The 21,648-nt window shown below is 44.0% G+C and overlaps 1 protein-coding gene across 1 annotated transcript; it reads right to left on the bottom strand.

Moving 5' to 3' along the window:
- Positions 1-947: 947 nt before the first annotated feature.
- RBM34 (RNA binding motif protein 34) lies at positions 948-21,102 on the bottom strand. Its single transcript, XM_045196412.3, has 11 exons — positions 20,746-21,102; positions 17,580-18,282; positions 17,232-17,365; positions 13,989-14,223; positions 12,131-12,190; positions 10,535-10,578; positions 4,621-4,704; positions 4,412-4,475; positions 2,982-3,021; positions 2,653-2,771; positions 948-1,283 (listed from the first exon to the last, which is right to left on the bottom strand). The coding sequence occupies exons 2-11, from the start codon at positions 17,889-17,891 to the stop codon at positions 1,005-1,007; spliced, it is 1,371 nt and encodes a 456-aa protein (XP_045052347.1). The 5' UTR covers positions 17,892-18,282; positions 20,746-21,102; the 3' UTR covers positions 948-1,004.
- Between the last annotated feature and the right edge of the window lie 546 nt (positions 21,103-21,648).

The raw sequence follows: 21,648 nt of genomic DNA, 5'->3' as shown, positions 1-21,648 counted from the left end.
TCAAGGGAATGCAATGATCTTCTTGCCCCTTGTTGAACTTTTATACACCGTGACTTAATCACCATTTGTATCAGATGTTTCCTTTAAATACGATTTTTTTGACTGTTTTATGGGCAACATGAACTGAAGAATCACATGGTTTCCTAGGAGAATATCTTTCAAATGAAAAAATAGAAAAGTAGGAACCTTATAGCCAATTTGCCGAGGGCTTCAATAACCAGTCTAATCACTAGTTAACAAACAAGAAGTTAGGGCAACATTTCACATAGTACTTCATATTCTTGTTTGTTATTATTAGGTTGATGAAATAAAATAAAAAGCCAGAACTCCAGTCACCACAAGTGTGAGAAAGGAAGAAAGATGAGTGGCTGTCAGGTAACAGCCCTCGAACCCTTCTTCTTGGGGGCTGTGATTAGACCTCAGCAGTATTCCCACTGTAGCTGTTTGCTTTGACTAGATGCAATCAGTACGAAAGTTTAATGCTTTATTTATTGTTTATTTTAGAGAGAGGGGTAGGGAGAGAGAAAGAGGGAGAGAAACATCAACTGGCTGCCTTCCATATACACCCCAACCTGCAGCTGAACCTGAAACCCAGGCATGTGCCCCAACTGGGAATCAACCAGCAACCTCGGGGCTAGTGTTTGATTTTTCTTTAAATTTACTTTTTAATTTAGTCTCATTCGGAGTAATTCTCAAAATAACTGTCTTATGTGTTAATTGTGTATGTGTAACATACACTAAAGTAATACATAACCATTAAAACTCTAAATGTTTACCCTAAGTCTAAAATCATCTCTCACATCATTAGCAGTAACATATAACCTGTGGTAACTAACCTGCCTACATCTTAAAACAAAAGCTTCAAAGGTACTGTTACAATGCGAATAAACTGAAAAAGTTTCCATGTTCACATACACCACCCATAGAAAATTCTGAAACTCAATACGTGGGTTCACCACACTTTTATTAATAGTACTCAGTAGGAGAAAAAAAAATTCAGATGGCTACTTCTGTTTCTTCTGTTTCTTAGTTCGTCCACTTTTCTTCTGTCCTTTCTTTTTCTTCTTGACAAGAGCAGCTTTTTCTCCAACAAATAAACTTTTAGAATGTCCTACATTTTTTGAAGCAAAATCAAATCCCTTCTTAGGTTTACTGGCATTCTTCAAATTGGGATTTGAGTTTTGTTTTAGTTTTTCTTTATTAACAGAACGCATGACTCTGAGTTTTCTTCCCATCAGTTCAGAATTATTTAATTTCAGAGCAAGATGAACAGCATCTGTGTTCTGGGAAAAAAAAAAAAAAGTGTGTGTGTGTGTAAATTTCAACCAGAAACTCATCTGCGAAGAAACGACTACTTTCAGCGGATCACAGCAGCCTGCACGTGTGGGAGCCCTCCCGCTCCCACATCCAGGAAGCCCAGTCCTGGCGGCTGTGCTGTGGTCTCCTTTCGGTCACGTTCATCACACATTTTCCCCCCACGACGCACTCAGGCGGCCCTGCCAAGTTATCGGATAACTCACAGTCCAGCAGGCTTCCTTTTTCTCACTGTGAAATGAACTTCGTATGCAATCTTTTAAAAACCAACAAACCTCTTCTGCACAAGGCTCTTTCTGCAAAAGGCCTGACGTATCAGTTGACTCTCCTGCAGTGCTGAGGGGTTGGACTGCATGCCTTGTATGGTTTCACTTAGATCCAAAATCCTGCTACTCTTTCACTCTAATAGAGAACTGCTAAAATGCTAATGGCCCTGAATGTACACGAGATGTTCTTAAGAGAACTTTAGAGATGTATCAAGTCATAGACGACAGGGAACAGAGAACCAGACAACTGCGGCACAGTACGGACGGGAAGAGAAGGCTGTGGCAGCCTTTCTTAAGCTACCTGGTAACACACGTCCCGCCTCGTAAGGACGGCCACATATCTTGACGAGTCTGCAACAGCCCACTGGGATCTGTCTTAAAGCAGCAGTACAAATATGCAGGCAAACATTTGGAGAAAAAGCATAATTACTCCCATTTCATTATGACAAAGAAAAAGAGAGCACACTGCAGATGTCCAGCATTCGGGAAGCATTAGGGCAAGACAGTATAAATTACGTCCGTCCCATTGCTCAATGGGACATGCTTATACGACAGAAAACGACGTAAAGCAGGTGGCAGAACTGCACGTTCACAGATGTAGGTTCAGCCCAAAAACGTGAAGAAGGCCCAAGAAACAACAGAAAGGGAATGTGTTAATGTCGTGACGGAAGAATAACCAAAGTGCCATCAGACAGAAAATAGGTATATTCTAACTGTAAGTATATTCTAATGTCAGGCACAGAACGCTGACTGAGATGTAGCAAACTAAACAGAACCCATTTTGCACAAAGGCTAAAATTGTCTTCTACCTGAGTGACAGGTTAGTCTCTTCTCCATTTTACGACGGTGTAGGTTCAGAGAGTTGATACCTTTAATATCCAGTATTTAAAAGTCATTTACTGACCCTGGATCGGACACTGAGGGACTTGGAACATCTTCTGGCCAGGTGCAGCTACAGTATTCTATTATGGCAGCTTCTGACGCCAGGGATTTGAGGGTGACGGTGATGGTTACGTGTGAAAACAGTGAGCAGCCCTCCCCGCGCATTTCAGAGAATGGCGACAACACATACCTCGAAGAGCACATAGCCAAACCCTCTGCCGACACCTGTCAGCGGGTCTCTCACGATCCGCACTGCCACGATGTTCCCGCAGTCCAAAAAGTGGTGCTCAACCGCAGACTCTCCGACTTCTGAAAACAAATTCAACCCAAGTGGAAGCAGAGCCTCGGGATCACCTTAGGAAGCTGGAGAGGTTTCCTAACACAGCAAGTTACACGGCCTGGTGAAAATCAGTCAAGTTGCATTCCACAAGTCTTAAAGTTACTCTTAAAACAATTACTACTCAGTGGTTATTTCCATTCATTTAACAATAAACCGGTACTTTGTTTGAACAAACTTACTATATGGAAGATTCCCCACGAACACTGATCTCTTGTCCCTCTGAAACACAAAGACATAAAAATCACTCACTGAAGCAGACAATGGAGTCACCCAAAGCCCAGCCTCTCCCTCGCCCCGTGCACGGGTGGCGGGCGTGCACCTCCTGCGCTGCCCACGCTCCAGGCCCTAGTTTGGGTCTGTCCCCTCCCCCCCCCCCCCCCCCCCCCCCCCCCCCGCTGGAATGGGAGTGGGACTGCAGGAGGGAGGGGACTTTTGTTTACGGGCAACAGAGACTGACACCTGGCAGTGCTCAAGAAAGGGGCGCTGCGTCTGGGGCGAAGGGCCAGACAGCAACGATTTCCGGCTCCATGGGCCACGTGCTCTACTCGCCTCTGCCCCTGTGCACAGTAACACCCAACCTAACGGTACGGCTGTGTGCTAAAAAACCTCTATTTACAAGGGCAGCAGGCAAGTGGATTCGGTCCTCAGGCTAGGTTTGGGGACCCGGTGCTAGGTCCACAAGCACAGCCAGGGAGGTCACCAGGCCTTTGTCACTGCCCATCCAGGTTTCTGCGGTGAGCTCGTCTAACCATCCTTCATTCACTGCATGAGACCTTTTCAAAGCACAGACCTGGTGCCCTCACTCTGCTTGAACCTGTGAAAACAGCTTCCTGACAAACCCAGACTCACCATGGAGCCCGGGGCCTCGACCTCTCTGCCCCACAGCTAATCATGCACCACCCCCCTCCTGCTCTACCCCTAATGACTGGGCCGCAACCTCTTGCCATCCCTCAGGCAAATTAAGTTTTGCTCCCCACCATCTCTACTGTTTTTCCTGCCCAAATATCCTCAACCTCTTAATCCTTCCCCCTCTCCAGGTAACACTGACTCATCTTGCAACACTGTTGTTTAACACCTGTTCTCCCAGAAGCCCTCCTTTGTCCCTTCTTGCTGGCACCTCCCTAGCTTGAATGCCACATTCTGAGCATTTGTGGCAGTATGCATCAAAAACAGTAATGCCACAATCAACCCACCTGCTCATCTTCAGCTTTACTCCGGGACCCGGAGACCTCAGACCATCTTATTAGCACTGTATGCCTGACACCGAGTACAGACTCAAAAACTTTTTAATAATTTAACTTCCTACACTGCCATCTATAAAATAAGGTGTTTGCCCCGATGATCTCTAACACGCCTTCCAGCCTGACTCTCCATGATTACTTAACTTGAAGGGGGTGGAGGGTGGGGGCTGCGCTCCTAAAGCTAACGTGACTTAATTCCTGTCATTCTAGGGACCAACGCTGTGACCCGAGGGCAAAGGCTGTTCCCTTCTGTGCTTGGCTCAAACTGCTGACTCCACTCCCCTCCATGCAGAATCACAGAAGACAGTGATTCTCTCTACAAGACTCTAGTTAAGTTCTGTAAACTACTCATGTGCCGTCATACTTACAGATGAGGTCTCCGACGCCAGGTCTACTCGAACACGGAATCCGTCGGCAATTTGGGCTCCATTTCTACATTAGAAATTTCACAAAGGGAAAGCGGCTGTTAAAATCGAGCAGAGCTGCTGAAATACTGGCTCTAAAGTGAAACCAAAGAATTAAAGAGTACTCATAAATACTTAAGTAACTCTGTCCAACCTCCAAGAGATAAAATTACCTGTTCAATGCTTTAGTAGCAGCTCTTTCATCCTTAAATACAACATAAGCATTAATATTTTTCTGATCCGGGTGAATTTTACGTCTAGACCAAAAAAAAAAAAAAAAAAAGACAATGTAAAATTTGTTAATCTCAAAGACACCAATATAAAAACAGCTTGTTTCCTACTCTCGATCAGCACTTATGACAAGAATTCCTGGGGAAAGTTTGATCACTTTCAATAAATATTTAGTAATTACTCAAAAATAACATGCCACTTATACACTTATACAGACATTGGCCAAAACAGAGCCGGTGCCTTCTTACTAACCCTCACTGTGAGGGAGCGGGGGCCTCCCAGGCACACCGGGGGCCTGAAACCACAACCTTAGCTGAGACTCTACATCCACCACACATATGAACAGAATGAAAGACAGACAACTTGATTTCTCCTTTTTACCGTAAAATAAACACTGCGCGCGCACACGGTTTAGCCTGGCCCTGAAGCCTCACTCTCTGGCGCCCCTGGTCCCTACTTTCACAGGCTCCACTTTCCTGTGCGTCTGGGTGGAGTTCCCCCCAAGGGTCTAACCCTGGACACTACGCTTTGGTCTTGTCCACTTTCCCCCTTGGAACATCTTTTGAGTCCCATTTAATCTACAGGACTCCCCCTTTCTCTCTCTCTGTCTTACTGTTTGGAACTTCCCAGGCCGGGATGCTGCTGACTGCAGGCTCACAGTCACTTCAACATGTGCCTCTGCCCCTTGTATTTCTTGCAAATTGGCAGCTGGATACAGAGCCTTGATCAGACTCACACGGGACCCCTCTGTCAGCACTGTAGGCAGCGTCCTGACAAAAGGGGGCATGTTATGACAAGTTTTCACTCTTTTTGAATGTCTGCAGCCATCGCTCAATCCCTGAAATCATTACTAATTCACTAGGTTTGCAAACTGCTGATATGATTTAGATGTGATCGATTGGTAAAAGGCCTAGTAGTGACCCCAGATCCCTCCCTGAAGACATCACCCTATGTTTTGAAGTGACAAAATTACTAATGAACAAATGAGCACCATCAGGAAAGATACTAGCAAATAATGTCACGGAACGGCTCACGGCATTCTGTGATAATATGCTGTAATAATTCATACTGGTAACACCAGCTATGATTTATCGAATGCCTAGTATAATGTGTGAGACATTTTACGCATCTCATTCAACCTCACATCGCTGACATAAGTGCTAGCTTCTTGATCTTACGGATAAGAAAGCTGAGGCTTGGAGAATTACGTAGCCATGATTTTAAGCTAACAGGTGGCCAGCCTAGGACTTAAACCAAGTCTGGCTGACTCCAGAGCCTGTACTTGTTCCAGGCAACACAGTGCTGCTGCCAGCGTCCGACACCAGCGTGTCCTAGTACAACCCCAGTGTCTTCATGGCTGGGTCGCTCCTACACTCTTAAGTCGAAACCTCTTCAATTGATGCCCAGCGTGATGGCAGCAGGAGGTGGGCTTTTGCAAGATGTTTGGGTCATGAAGGTCAGGTCCTCATAAACAGGATTAGTGCTCTTATAAAAGAGACCCCACAGGCTCTGGGATCCTTCGGTCACATGTGGACACAGCAGAAGGGCTGGCCCTCACCGCAACGCAACCTGCTGCACCCTGACCTCAGACTTCCCAGCCTCCAACGCTGTAAGAACAAGTTTCTATTGTTTATAAGCCACCCAGTCTGTGGTATTTTGTTACGGCAGCCTCAACAAACTAAGACAAACCCCAAGAGAACATAAACAGGAAGTGACATTTTAAAAAATCTCAATAATCATAGTGCACTCTGTTACTCAGTGAGAAATGGTCTCCTTGGCGCAGGGACCACAAAGAGAGAGCGTGTGGCTCGGCCCCTTTGTCCGCGGCAAGAACGGGTCTGTATGAGCATGACGGAGGAGGCTGAATTAATGACTTCCAGACACGCAGGTGTTCATGACACATAGGCTCTCCTTCCACCCAGGAGGGAGAAAGCCAGGAGGAGCGTCACTCCTCCCGTAAGGAAGAAGAACCCAGTAGGCTATGGCATCATGGCCTCTGTTGAGCCAGTAGAGAGCGGAGGCCAAGGGGAAGCTGGCAGCCTGGAAACAGGGCTGGACAGGCCCGTCTGGGGAGCACTGGCTCACAGGCTGGGAACCAGGCAAGCCCAAGCGAGCCGGAAAGATTCCAGCTACGATTTTACAGAAATCTAAATCCAAGTGCAGGCTGGGCCTGACATGGAATCCCTGGAGGCCCTTGACAGAGGATGCCCTGGGGTCTGCAGGAAAGACTGAGGAAAGGGAGGAGCCCAAGAACCTCCATGGGGGGCATGAGCCCAGAGAACAGGAGGGCCAAAGGTGGTATGTGGCAGACACAAAGCCCCACCAAGACTCTCCCCACCACACAGCAGGCGGCTAAGTCTCTGGGGCAGGGGCAGCAAACTCTCCACCCCACCTCACCCCTCACCCCCAGCACAGGGAAGATCCCATGTGGCCAGAGGAAGGGAGGCCTCCTACCACCTGGGAAGATCCATCAAAGGCTCAGGGAGGAGTTTGGCAGCCAAGGGAAGGAGAGCCCATCGGGCACACGATTGAGACACAGAAACGGAGGGCCTGCACCCGAGGCTGGGCCGCTGCCGTGACAGCCCCGCAAACAGCACCCTCTGAACTGCATCTCCAACCCCACTGAAAACCTGTGCTCTTAAAGGCTAGCCACAGACTGGGGCAAACACCCAAAACATGTGTATCAGAAAAACTACACAAAGAACTCTTTACAACTCAATAATAAGACAAACAAGCCACTAGAAAATAGGCAAAATTTATGAACCAAAGACATTTCACCAAAGAATTGCCAAAGAAGCACATGACAGGATGCTTAACATCTTCAGTCATTAGCAAAGTACAAATTAAAGCCACAACAACACACTTTTAGGATGGCTAAAGTGAAACACTTGACAACAGCAAGTGCTGCTGAGGATACAAAGCAGGCGGAGCTCTCACACTGCTGGCGGGGCTGTGAAACGGCACAACCACTTTGGAAAACCACCTGCAGATTCTTAGAAAGTGAAGGTACAACCACCATCGGACCCGCAAGTACTTCCCAGAAGTACTGCAGGTACTTCTTCAGTAGAAATGACCTCGTTTTGCTGCCTTTACTCATGACGGCCAAACACCAGAAAAAAACTAAATGTCTATCACCAGGCACAGGCCGCTAAGCAGCCAGCCAGATGGATGGACCTCAAAACCATCACTCTGGGCAAAAGGAGTCAGACAAGAGTACATCCTGTATGATGAGTCTGCCACATAAAATGCTAGAAAATGCAAACCGGCATACAGACAGGAAGTAGCTCAGTGGTCACCGGGGAAAGGGGGGCGGGGGCGGGGGGAGTGATAAAACTTGGGGTGATCGAGGATTCAGGATCTTCAGGGTAGCAATGATTTCATGAGTGCATACAAAGGAAAAATCATAAAATTGTACACTTCAAGTATGTGCAATTTACTGAAGGTAAATTACACCTTCAGGGAAAAGGTTTAAACTTGTTTTTGACTATATGAAAAAGCAAAACAAATTTACATGGCAAAATCCCCCATAAACCGACCAAAAAGGCAAATGGAAATAGGGTAGCTCAAATTTGTAGCTCAGATGAAAAAGGACACATTTTGTTAACATCCCATGGATCAGTAAGAGAAACAGTGCGGCAGGTCCCAGGAGCTCAGGCGGCAGCGGCCAGGCAGCTCAGCTTCTCCGAGGTTCCCAGCACACGCCCAACCCGCCACCCGCACAATGCCCAAGAGCATTCCAACCCTTTCTTAAAAATGTCATGGCACATGTAAACTAATTACTAAAATTCTGCAACACACTAAAAAGTACTTTTTGCTAATCTGACCAAAAAAAAAAAAGGTATAGTACTGGCTGGTATGGCTCAGTGGATTGAGCACTGGCCTGTGAAACAAGGGGTTGCTGGTTCGTTTCCCGCTGCGGCACATGCCTGGGTCACAGGCCAGGTCCCTGGTTGCAGGCATGCGGGAGACAACCGATCAGTGTTTCTCTTTTGATCGATGTTTCTCACTTTCTCCCTCCCTTCCCTTCTCACTAAAAATAAATAAATAAAATGACAAAGAGGCATCATTAAAATAAATTGTTAAAAAAAAAACACAGTCCAGTTTTCCCAGTAACTTTGTTGATGTGTTGTAAAGATTAATAATTTGATGATGCAGTGTACATGATATTAAATTATGAATTAGTGGGACATCACATTACAGAGTATCAACATTTGAAGATACTGACACTTGATATTCTATTAAGAAAACTCTGCCTCCAAATTTTAAGCTGGAAAGTCATGGGAGTAACTGTTCAGAAAAGAATCACAACTACCTGATTTTTTAGGATTTGGTATGTATGCTAAGAAATGTGCAAATAGAAATGCTTGTCTACTTATCCTACACACTCATAAACGTTCAATTATGAAAGAAAAAATAAGAAACAATTCAAAGCAAAAATGAATAAATGAAAACAACAATTCAGATAAAAGGACGCACCAACAACTTGAATGCAACGACATGAGAGAAATACAAAGTACCACTTTCCTCTACCAGGGTGCCATGATTAAGGAGCTCAAACACGTATTATTGGTAAAGGGGTGGGAGTATAAGGAGGTCACCATCTCTGCAGAATAGCACTCAAGACTTCGAAGGTACCCCAGGCCCAGTGGCTCAGTTGGTTGGCGCATCGTCCCGTGCACCGAAAAGGTCACGGGTTCCATCCCTGGTCTGAGCACATACCTAGGTTGTGGATTCAATTGGTCTGGCACTAAATCCATTGCGCCATACCAGCCAGGGCTTACACTATTATATTTTATCTAACATAATGATTTCTATACATAAATCTAGTGCATATAATTTATACACCTCTGCTTGTAAAATCCATCATTTCATGTGCCAGTAACAAAGAAAAAGAGCCCTGGCTGGTGTGGCTCAGTGGATTGAGTGCTGGCCTGTGAACCAAAGCGTCACCGGTTTGATTCCCAGTCAGGGCACATGCTTGGGTTGAGGGCCAGGTCCCCAGTGGGGGGCACAAAAGAGGCAACCACACATTGATGTTTCTTTCCTTCTCTTTTTCCCTTCCCCTCTCTCTAAAAATAAATAAATAAAATCTTAATAAGAAAAAAAAAAAGAAAGAAAACATAACCAAGACTGGGAGACTAATGGAAAACCCTGCATAAAACTGCAGGTAAATTAAAAATAAAGATTGTATGCCTTCAACTTACATGTTTATACCAATTTTACTTCAATTAAAAAAAATGAAAAATAAAGGGAGAGGAAGGAAACCTGCATGTCTCACACTTAGGGCCAGGTGGGACAGAGGAAAGGTCCCCTAAGAACTTGAAGCACCAGCCACACTACCAGGCTGGTCTCCAAACGCTCACACAGAGAACTCAGAGAGGTCCTGGTGGGCCGTCCCTCCAGGTGACCACTGGAAGCAATCAGGAAAACCTGGGCAGCCAACAGCAATGCTGGGGCAACCCTGATTTTACGAAGCATCTTAATTTCAAAAATGTTACAATAGGGGAAAACATGTAACTTACAACTGATGAAATATGATATTTATAATCTATACTAAAATATTTGGGTGCAAAATTTTCTTATGTTCTTCAAACACTACTGCTGGGTAACATCCTTGAAATTTCTCATAGAACCTTGTCTAGTAGATTACTTTACGATATTTTCAGTGACTCTACAATTCACTTTAAGGCTTAAAAACAAACATTTGACAAATTTAGGTGCTGACAGACATAAGAAAATAGTAACGCATGATGCATTGTCCAAATATAAAAATCTATGAAGCTAAGAAATGATGTCTATTTTAACCAAAATGGAAGAGAGTTGAAAAGTACTCCCTTTTTCTAATTATAAACTTACTTGATTACAGCCAACTTTTTGGACATAGTTCCCTCTGCTGGAATCTTTCAAAAGGAAAAAAAATATATTAAAAAACATTCATTATTTTAAATAGTACTTCAAATTGATTATATTTTAATTAACTAAATTCTAAATATCTAACTGATATAATGTCATTAAAAACATTCTAGGGAAATACTGACTCGGAAACAACTGTGTTGTAACGTTCATGTGGGTGAGGGCGGGGGGTGGAAGGCAGGTATCACGGGAAGAAGTCCTTTAGGAAAATTAAGTTGACGGTGGCATGTTGGCTAATTTGAGGTCGACAGCAGGTAGGAACAATAATAGACCTCTGCAGCTGTTCTGACCAGAGGTAATGAGAACTTGGATGGAAAGAGAAATGAATGACTCATCTTGGGAAGAAACCACAGCTGCAAAACAGGCAGCTGTGCCCTGACCAAGAGGCTCCGTTGGTTGGAGCTTCATCCCGATTCGCCGAGGTTGCGGGTTTGTTCCTTGGTCAGGGCACATACAAGAAGCAACCAATAAATGCACAAGTAAGTGGAAAACAAATTGATGTTTCTTTCTCAAATCAATAAGTTAATCTGGGTGGGACAAAGAAAAGACAAGGCAGCCTGGTGGCATCAAATCATACAGAAATTCAGTAGGCAGCATAGGTTGGGGGGGAGGCCAGATGGGGAAAGCACAGGGGTCCCGGCAAGACACCCAAGTGCATCTGATGTGGGGAAGTGGGACTCAGAAGGACAGAAAAAACACATGTGATAAAAGTGAGGAAAAACACCATGATAAAAATTCTGCAAACTGTGCCAAAGCCTTGGGAAATGTCTACTTTCAGAGATGGGGGCAATTTTGCCCTCTGCGACATGTGGCAATGCCTGGAGATATTTTTGGTCGTTACAGCTGGGGTGGGCAGGGTGCTGCTAAGTGTCCTACAATGCACAGGACGGCCTCCCAGCAAAGAATCACCTGGCACAATGTTAACAGCGCCCCGGTTGAGGAATCCCATGTCAGAGAACCACGTGAGAAGCAGCAGTTAGAGACGAGGAATAACGTTCCTACGTTCTAACGCACATTAAGTACATTTAAAAGATATGGATGATGCTCATTTTAGGCTCCAAGAAACACAGCTCTAGCTGGTCTCCAGAGTGCTCCCTCGGTGGAGTCAGATACCACCTACTTGTACAGTGTTAACATTACACTGACTTTTTAAAAAATACTTCGTCTTTCTAGGTTGAGAGAGTAAGTACTGTGCACAGGGGCCACACAAACTCCCAAAATGAAAGCCTGTGATTCCAGAAACGCTATTCAGGAAGTATTAACGTTCCTGCCTACTCCACTGACGCGGCAAACGCAAGTCACCCATCCACCCTGAGAACACAGCATTGGTCTCAGTTACAAGGGTATCATTTACTGTGGACTCACTGAATTTTTTCACAAAGATGAGAGTCAGCAACAAATAGTAAGAGCAACTCTTGTCTGGATTCAAAAGGTTCGAGTCAAGTGCTTATCCACCTCACTAATACCCCATGGTAAAGAGTCTGATTTAAATGCAGTATGTCTCAAGATGATACAATTTTAAGGAGAAAGAAAACATACCACAGAACGAAATCGTACAGATTCTATTGGTCCATACTCTTTAAAAAACGACTTCAGTTTCTACAAGAAAAAATATGTATACACTTTAGTTTACTTTCAGAACATCAAGTAAGTGCTACAAAAAGTAATCAAGTACAACTGTCTGATAATCTTTTACCACCAGGCTTTATTTTAAGAACATTTCAGAAAAAGCAGGTAACTATTCAAGTTGGAAGACAGACAAATTTTACTGAAACTTAGGGAAAAAGAAAACACAATATGAGTTCGTGTTAGTATTCATAAGGTGCACAACATTTCAGTGTTTCAATCTTTGATGATCTTCACCACATGTTAAACTAAGATTACAAATTCCATAGATTCTCTCATCTTTTCACATTGGCTTAAACTAGAAATGAATTTCAATGCTTATAGCACTATGAGAAATCCCCCAGCTGTCTGGAATTAGGACCATGAGACTGAAGAAAAAGATCTGGTGTGAATTTTACACATTATTCTTAATGACTGGCTCGGGATGTTTAGAGTATATGTTTTACAGCTAAAATTACAATCAATTCTCATTCATACGTAATGTTCTGAATGTGCAAAGCACCACACACGCTCCCTTCCCTGAAGCCTCTTATAACCTAACAGGAAGATCAATAACCAAAACTATTCTACAAATATGTTCTGTTCTACAAATAATCACAAATCAAATGCTAGGAGATAATGGTGTAAGAGGGAAAGGGATAAACCAGGAAGTCAGGTTTTTTTGTACTGTTTTGTTTTTAAAGAAGTGGAACTTAAATTGTCCTTCAAAAGATGAGCAGGGCCCTGGCCAAGTAGCTCAGTTGGTTAGGGCGTCATCCCAATACACCAAGGTTGTGGGTTCGATCTCCGGTCAGGGCACGTACAGGAAGCAACCAATGAATGCATACATAAGCAGAACAACAAATCAATGCCTCTCTCTCTCTTTCGAAAATAAATTCTTAAAAAAATTTAAAGAGTATTTAAAAAAAAAAGGATGAGCAGGAATTTGACATAAGACACTGCCCACGGTGTGACGGTCACGAGAACTCACAGAAAGGAAAGGGCGTGTTTTGGTTTAGTGAGCCCCACATAATGGAGGACACCCAGGATGCATTCATTCAGTTACACAATAAATATTCATCGAGCCTCTACTATGTGTGCGGAACTGTTTCAAGTGCCAGGAAAAGAGCGTGAAGGAAAGAGATCGACGCCCCTGCACACACTGGCGTGTAACGGGAGGTAAGTCTGGGTCACTGAATTCAAGTAAGACTTGCAGAACATACATGCATGACCCACGGACACGGACAACGGGGTGGGGGGGGGCTGGGTGGAGGTGAGCCAAGGGGGGAAAAGTGGGGACAACTGTAATAGCGTTAACAATAATAAAGAAAAATTAAAATTAAATAAATGAATAAAATAAGATTTGCAAAAGCCTGAGTTAGGGCAGTGACTATGGGAATGGAAAGGAGGGGTGGATAATGGAAGCAGTATACAGAATGATTTATGTAGTCATTTTTAAAAATTTTTTTAAAAAGGCTTTACTTATTTATTTTTAGAGAGAGGGAAGGGAGAGAGAAAAAGAGGTAGAGGAACTTCAGTTGCCTCTCACCCCAACTGGGGACTGGGCCCGCAACCCAGACAAGTGTCCTGACCAGGAATCGAACAGGCGCCCTTCCGCTTTGTGGAACAACACTCAGCCAACTGAGCCACACCAGTAAGGGCTGCCGCAGTCGCTTATAATGAAGCTAGATATCAATGGCTTACTGTGTGCTCACTCAGTAAAGGGACAGTAAACAGAGTTACGAGTTATTTCCTTCTCTGAATCCTTACAATGTACAGATTGCACACTCACCTTCTTATTACATGTGACGGGCAAATTCCCCACAAACACTGTTCTCTCATTCTTTAACCTCTCTTCTTCTGGGTTGATTTGAATTTTCTTCCTTTGATTGACAGCTGGGTAATCTACATCATCAAGTACTTGTTTATCTGCTGCTTTAACACCAGGCTGAGACATTTTCCTTTTCTGCCCTTGTTTCTGGTGAGTTTCTTCTTCTTCTAAATCAGCACTTGCTAGAGCATTTTCTCTTTGTAAGGCAAAAAAAAGAAGAAAAGGGTGGAAGGGGAGAAGAAATGAGTAATGAAAAGTCAGGCCTAGTATTTGACAAAGCACAGTGATTAGAAACACTTCCTACCCATTTCTGGCTTTCCTCAGTATCAACACACCATTCACCAAAATATCTAAACTTTAAAAGGAGCGTTATCAAAAGGAGACCAGTATCTTTAAAAAACTCAATAGTCAGAAAAAGTTAAGCTCCATATGTTACAATTGCCAAGTAACAGCAGAACAACAAAAATTCCTTTAAACATAAGTGGGTTTGTTTAATTTTCTTGGAGTTTAGTTGACACTATCCCAATGCATAATTCCGTTCTCTGCTCTGGAACTCTAGGGGTACTGCAGCACCCCCTAGGGGTCTATAAAGGTCAATATGCCTGCAAAGTACCTTGTAAAAGCAATCTGACCAATAGGAAAAACTAGTTCTGCTTGTCCAAAGTCAGTCCTGAAAGGGCAAATACAATATACAGTCTTGGGGCACACAGATAAAGTGAGGTCTGAGCATCGGTCCAACAAGAAAACTGATCTGGGATCTTAAGGAGCGAAGGGAGAGAACAGGGAGTAGGAGTCATTCATTCAATGGGTATTTCCTGGGTTCCTACAAGTTCTAGCCTCTGCCGGTAGAGACCTTTAAAGTCCTTTCAGAAGTCCAGTCTCCGAAGAAGAAACAAAAGTTTATGATAAAATGGTAACATTTATAATACATGGTATAGAAACCCCGAAACATAAAAGAGCCCTGGTTGGTGTGGCTCAATGAACTGAGCACCGGCCTGTGAACCGAAAGGTTGCAGTTTCGATTCCCTGTCAGGGCACATGCCTGGGTTGCAGGCCAGGTCCCCATGTGACGCAATCGATCGATGCACATCTCTCTCTCTCACACATCAGTGTTTCTCTCATTTCTCTCTCTCTAAACATAAACATAAATAAAATCTTTAAAAACAAACAAACAAGAAAGACCCCTCAGAGGAAAGGCAGCGTCTCCCACACAGTCGGTCCTCGGGATATACTGATTACTGCTCCTCCACTAAAGCCTCAGCTCCACTAAGGAGAGGCCCACATCAGTTTTCTGCTCACTGTGGCGTACGAAAGCTCCCAGCAGGAGTGAAGGGAACTGCGAGAGCACAGTGAGGTGGGAACCAGGTCCACAGGATTGTGCCTACAGAGGATGGCAAGCCACCGAAGACCTTGAAAATGCCTCAAAAAGATCCCGTGGGCAGCAGAGCAGATGATTAGAAAGAAGCGAAGGCTGGACCAGGGAGACCAGTAAAGAGACAGTTATAAGTGCATGTGACTGAGAAGACAACAGACAAGCCAGACCAAGGGAGGAGGCAGAGAGGGGAAGAGAGACTTAAAAGATAATTAAAAGACAGCATTCTCAGGACTGGTCAGCTGGTTAGACTTTCAGGGAAAAGTAGGAGTATAAGATGACTCCCAAGTCCCCGGCTCAGGCAGCTGGAAGGCTGGTGGTCTCACCCACGCAGAGCACAGGCTTGATGAGGACAAGGAGGTCAGTCTGAGGACTTCTGAAGTTAAGGTGTACATAGAATATACCGGGGCCAGTTGGCAAACGGACACACAGGTCCAGGGATCAAGAGCCAGATCAGAACGGTGGCTCCTGGGCACAGACGACACGGCCCAGAACGAAGGGTGAAAAAGGTCATGATATGACAGCCAACGGAATCCTGAGGAAAATCATCATTTAAGGAGCAGTCAGAAGAAAGGGGAACAACAATCACACTGAAAAGTAACAGACAAAAAGAGAATCGTAAGCGACTGCTATCAAAGACACCAACAGCTTCGAGAAGAAAAGCAGCCACGTGAAATACAACAGAGAAGCCCTGGCCAGGTAGCTCAGTTGGTTCGAGCACTGCCCTGATGCTCCCGGGTCACAGGTTTGATCCCCGGTCAGGGCACGTGCAGGAATCAACCAGTGAATGCAAAAATGGGTGAAACAGCAAATCGATGTTTCTCTCTTTGTAAAACCAATCGGTACAAAGTTTTTACAGGAAAACTTGTAAGACGAAGTCTGTACTGCCTATGAAACACGACAAGAAGGTCAGGATGGCTTCAGTGAGCCCTGTTTCAGAAACATGGTCAGATCACACAGAAACACACACAACCACCGGACTACAAATATGTGAACGAGAAAACAGATGAAGAAAAGGGAGAGAGCGCACACGGAGACTTCTTGGGACAGCTTGACTATGAAGGGAAGGACGAGGGAATGATGCCAAAGACACATGGCTGTAGACAGGATTTCTTATTTGTAGACCAGACTTTTAAGTACATTTATATGGTGGACGGATCAAAGGAGGAGGTACGAGCTCTACACGGCATAGGTGACTGAATTAACCTTGGACAAGGTGGAAGACGCTTTTCCCTGAGAAAAGGGGGAAGAGATTAAGGATATGCATAGACATACTAAGTAGGAGAATAAAAAGTAGTCATTTACAACCGTTAGCCATCAGTAGCTCCCTGAATGGGCAGAAAGACCACCTGCTGAGAGAACAGAGCCGTGAGAGGCTTGACAGACCTAAGGCGAAAGGTAACTGGGAGCCTGTGTTGGTACTATTTGGATCCTGGTTCAAATAAACTGCAAAAAAGCACAAAATGTAAGTGAATGGGGGAAATGTGCTCCCTGAATAAGTTTAAGAACACCAACTCATCTTTTATAAAGATGCTGAAATATCAGAGATGAAACATAAGTCTTCGGTTCGCTTCCAAATAAGGAGGGGTAGGAACGGGTGACGAAGAAGAAGAGCGACCCAGTGGTCGGAACTGCTGCTGTTCCGTAGGGGGGGGGTGGGGGGCGTTGTCTTTTCAAGTTTTGAACATGTATGAGGTTTTCCATAATACAAACTTTGTTAAAATTAGAACTATGAAATGAGAAAAAATATTAAGATGGCTATTGCAGGTTTACAAATCTCAATTTCTTTACCATCTAAATTCTTTAATCAACTAAGAGAGACATTTACCAACCTGTAGGCCAACTGTTTTTCTGCATCAGAAAGTTTCTTCACCTTCACTTTTTTTGCAGGTTCTTGCAAAAGCATCCTTTGAATCTGGGATGCACTTTCTTCCTCCTCATCCCGCTTCCTTTTCTTGGTGGTTCCCTTTTAAAAGTATGAAGTTTTGTGTGAGATCGCATCCTTTTTTGGTAACTTAGTGGTCTAAGTTAGCATCCTCTCTCTTGCACAGACAGGCCCAGGAACGAAAGGCCGCAAGAAATCCTCCTCTCCGCCCCACCTCGGAGCCAGGCCCTCCAAGCCACACTCCCGTTTTAAAGCTACTCTGACGGGCCATTGGGAACACACCCCGGTGACTTACAGGAGGCACAGGCACGTACAGGGGTTGGAGCTGCGGCTCCCCGCTGCCGCTGCCGAAGAGCGCCGCTAGCCGACCGGTGCTACCTCCAGAGCGCAGCCTGCCGCGGGCCAAGCTGTTGGCCACTTGTCCCACCAGGTAGTCAGCCTTCGGAGGCCCCCCGCCGCTGCAGCCATGGTCCGGGGTCCGCCGAGAGACTGACGCCGGAGACTCCGCGACACCGCGGCTCCGCTCACCTGGGCTCGGGCCGCGCGTCACTCGCCCGGCCGCGGCACTCTCCTCTTTCCTCCCTTTGTCCTTCCCCTTTGGGGCCATTCTCAGCCTGAGGCCTCTGGTACCCGCAGCACAAGGGCCCGCACTTCCGCGTCCCGGCAACTTCCGCCCGGAACCACGCCGCTTCCGCTCCGGGGTCCAGGACTCGCCAGAGGCGGGGCGGAGCAGGAGAATTTTGTTCTTTCTGGTTCTGTTTGCTGGAAACCTAGTCTTGAGGAGTGAAGGGTCTCCCGGGAGCAGCCGAGGTCCTCAGTATGAATGACAATCAGCCAGGCCGGGTCCGTAGGGGTCCGTCCCAGCAGATGGAGAGCACGTTGGAAACCCCGAAATTGTTGGAGAGGAAGGCAGTTGCAGGGATGTGGGTAACACAGTGTTAACAACTGGCGAATGGGTGTGAAGGGTACACGGACTTCGTTCTGCTCGTGCAACTTTTCTGAAATCGGACATTATTTCAAAATAAAGTTAAAAACAAATAGTTGGAGACCACCACTCTAACCTGCTCTGCCCTGCAATTCTACCGGGAAAAGTAGATGCTTTGGCAATCAAAACTGCTTTTTCATCTGGCTAGCTTCTCAGATTCATCTCCCTCCAAACCCTTACATTCTTGCCTTCTTTTCTATTCTTTCCCTTTTTCGCGTTATTCCTTCTCCCCAACTTGCCTCTTTACCCCTCATTTCCATCTGCAAAATTGTACCCATCCTTCAAAGACCAGCTTAGATACTATCTCATGAAAATTCCCACTATTTACAATATATGAACGTTTCCAAGCCTCGTGTATTTGCATTAATGTTATTCAAAATGTCTCTAACTGTAAATGAGTCTTATTCATCCCGTATTCTCTATCCCTATTTACTGTATCTAGTGAGTATTTCATAAATTGACTTTTAGGTGATGAAAGATAAATATTGGGTTGGCCATAAAGTTCATTTAGTTTTTTCCATAAGATGGCTCTAGTAGCACTTAGTTGTCTTTAACTTCATTTGAAACATTTTGTTAGACTGTATTGTGACAGCTGTCATATCAGCCTGCATTAAAAAAAACTTGCCACCCTGGCTGGTGTGGTTCAGTAGATTTGAGTGCTGACCTGTGAACTGAAAAGGTTGCAGGTTCAATTCCTAGTCAAGGCACATGCCTGGGTTGCAAGCCTGGTCCCCAACTGGGGGTAAGCAAGGCGCAACTGATCTCTCATTGACATTTCCCTTTCTCCCTCCCTCCCTCTCTAAAAATAAGTATTTTAAAAAACTTATAAAAATTGATAAATTTTTGTGCAATCATTTTAATACTGAAGATACACATATTTGACGTATCATGCTTTATTATTTCAAGAAAGGTAAAGACACAACTGAAATGTAAGACGTGTGCAGTGTATGGAGAAGGTGCTGTGACTGATTGAAAGTGTCAAAAGTGATTTGTAAACCTTCTTGGTACTATTGACATTTTAGCCAAATAATTCTTTGCTATGGGACTCTCTCATGCATTGGAAGATGTTTAGCAACACCCCTGGCCTCTAGAAGCCAATAGTGGGAGAGACCCGATATACTCAAAATATCCAAATTGATGAAGTTATTGATGAAAATAAAAAATGTGTCTATTACCAAAAACAAACAAACAAACAAAAAAACCACATACGGACTTCTTGGCCAACCCAATTATTAGGTTGTAATTAGATAAATCATTGAATTCAGTAGTTTTGGTGGTAAAATGGGGTTTGACTTTGAATCTATGGGAACAAACTTGGCTTTTTGAAAGCAGCTTTACAGAAGTCAAGTCACCGGGCATATATGTGACCTTTTATAGACAACCTCAGATAAGTTCAAGAAAAAAATAAAATCAAGCTGCTTGGACCTGGTTTTGATTTTTGAGCCCCTTAGTTTGATTTTTCATAATTGTGATCTATGGTATTTCACAAAGACGAGAAGAATCCAACTGTCCCTATGTGCTACTCAAGCTCTCCATCTACGTCTCCCAACCCTTACTCTCCCAACCCTATTCCTTACCCGCTCTGCCTAATATTATCCGAAAAATCACTTCCTATCCACACACTGCAACCTGTTCACATCTTGGCCTTCCTCTTCCTCCACATATGCCATTCCCAGTGACACCATACCACCCCTCACCCCCACCTTGGACGTTAAGATTTGCATCTCCTGTGTCACCAGAGCATCAGCCATCACGTTCTTGTATGCTCATACGCTGCCCCCTTTAACCTCTTATGGACTTGTTCAATACATGATTTTATACCTTGTATGCTACTTCCAAAACTAAACCATGAAACTACTCCTTTGGAGGATTACATCTTATACATACAAAACCCATCATGTTAGCCAAAAATCTAAAAATAGCAGGTTAAAATTAAATGATCCCCATTGCTGTTCAGAACTGTTTTTTAATCGTTTAGCAATCACTTAAGCCTTTTTGAAGACTTTCTTAAAATATAAGGACTCGTCATAGAAAAATACAAACAGGCCCTGGTGGGGTAGCTCAGTTGGTTAGAACATTGTCCCAATACACCAAGGTTGTGGGTTCGACCCCCAGTCAGGGCACATACAAGAATGAACCAGTGAATGCGTAAATAAGTGGAACAACAATTTCTCTCTGTCTCCTCTCTTCTCTAAAATCAATTAATTTTTTAAAAGTTTAAAAAAAGAAGTATACAAACCTAAATGTAAAAAACAAAAAGTCAGGGGTTCATGGAATCTGCTCCACCTTCCCTAATCTCCCAGGTTAAGAAATTTAACAAGACCTCACCCGAGATTAGTATTTCAGTAGGAAAAAATGGTTTGGGAGAACACTGTAAAAAAGAAAAATATATACCAATTGTATAATAGATTGTAAACTAGGTTGATAAAATACAGTTTGGGTCATCAGGAGAAAACAAGTCAAATTCTAGTAATACCATGAAATTCTTAAAACTCTCCAGAGAGGCTGGGAAGAAGGGAGGACCGGCAGGAAGAGGGCAGAGAAGCCCAGGGGTGTAAACTTCAACTCCAACAAAGTTTGGAATCCTCCTCCTTTAGAACACTATTACTGCAACACAAAAAGTAGATGGTATTAGTACTTCCTGGAGAAACAGGGTTTCGTGGTCAGGTAAGACTGAAGACAGTAGGATAAAGCAGGTTGGCCAGGTGTCTCCTTATAGGTCTTCTCAGAGTTTTTAATATGCTAACACTGAATCGCTAAGAAGAGAATGCGCTATACATAGCACTTGCAAAATACATGTGACAATAAACTCCCAGAGCATTTCTGGGATCCAGTATTTTAGGACAGTAATTTTGGGCTGCACTATTCAATAGTTTTTTAAACTCATCCCTTAAAAGTTAAACTAATGTCTGTGAAAATAAAGGGTCATCCCAAAGGTGCTTTAAAAATACCCATTTGAGCTTTCTTGGCCTCAAAATAGTGTATTTTCTTTTTGTTTCAAAGAATTTTTTTCTTTGTGGAAAGTTCATTAAAAAAAACCAAATTATTGATCTTGAAAGGTTTGAAGTGAAGCAGTGGTTCTCAATCCCAATGCATGTTAAAATCACTGTAGACCTTTAAAAGATCAATATCTAGGTATCATCCCACACCAATTAAACAGGACTCTTCGAGGAGGGGGCCCGACTACTGACTACCGTTTTAACAAAGGCCAGCGATTCCAATGTGCAACGGGTACAGTGCGCTAGTAAGAAACCAACAAGGGTCTTGTAAATGAAAAAACAAACAAAAAAAAGGGCAGCTGCTGGTAATGGTTTCAAGTATGTTAAAGAAAAATAATTTTTGATTTTTCTCTTTTAGACAAATCTCCAAATCTTAAGTA

Source organism: Desmodus rotundus, chromosome 10 (genome assembly GCF_022682495.2).
Source record: "Desmodus rotundus isolate HL8 chromosome 10, HLdesRot8A.1, whole genome shotgun sequence".
Taxonomy (NCBI): domain Eukaryota; kingdom Metazoa; phylum Chordata; class Mammalia; order Chiroptera; family Phyllostomidae; genus Desmodus; species Desmodus rotundus.
Note: the sequence above shows the minus strand (reverse complement) of the source record. Positions and strands in the feature narration are given on the sequence as shown.

What these genes read in the sequence shown, in the direction of transcription:
- RBM34 (XM_045196412.3), bottom strand. Translation starts at nt 17,891, where the DNA reads ATGGCCCCAAAGGGGAAGGACAAAGGGAGGAAAGAGGAGAGTGCCGCG. An exon ending in GCTACTAAAGCATTGAACAG is followed by an intron (nt 4,476 to 4,620) that starts GTAATTTTATCT and finishes TTTCTAATGTAG; the next exon opens with AAATGGAGCCCAAATTGCCG. An exon ending in TTGGCTATGTGCTCTTCGAG is followed by an intron (nt 1,284 to 2,652) that starts GTATGTGTTGTC and finishes TTTTTTTCCCAG; the next exon opens with AACACAGATGCTGTTCATCT.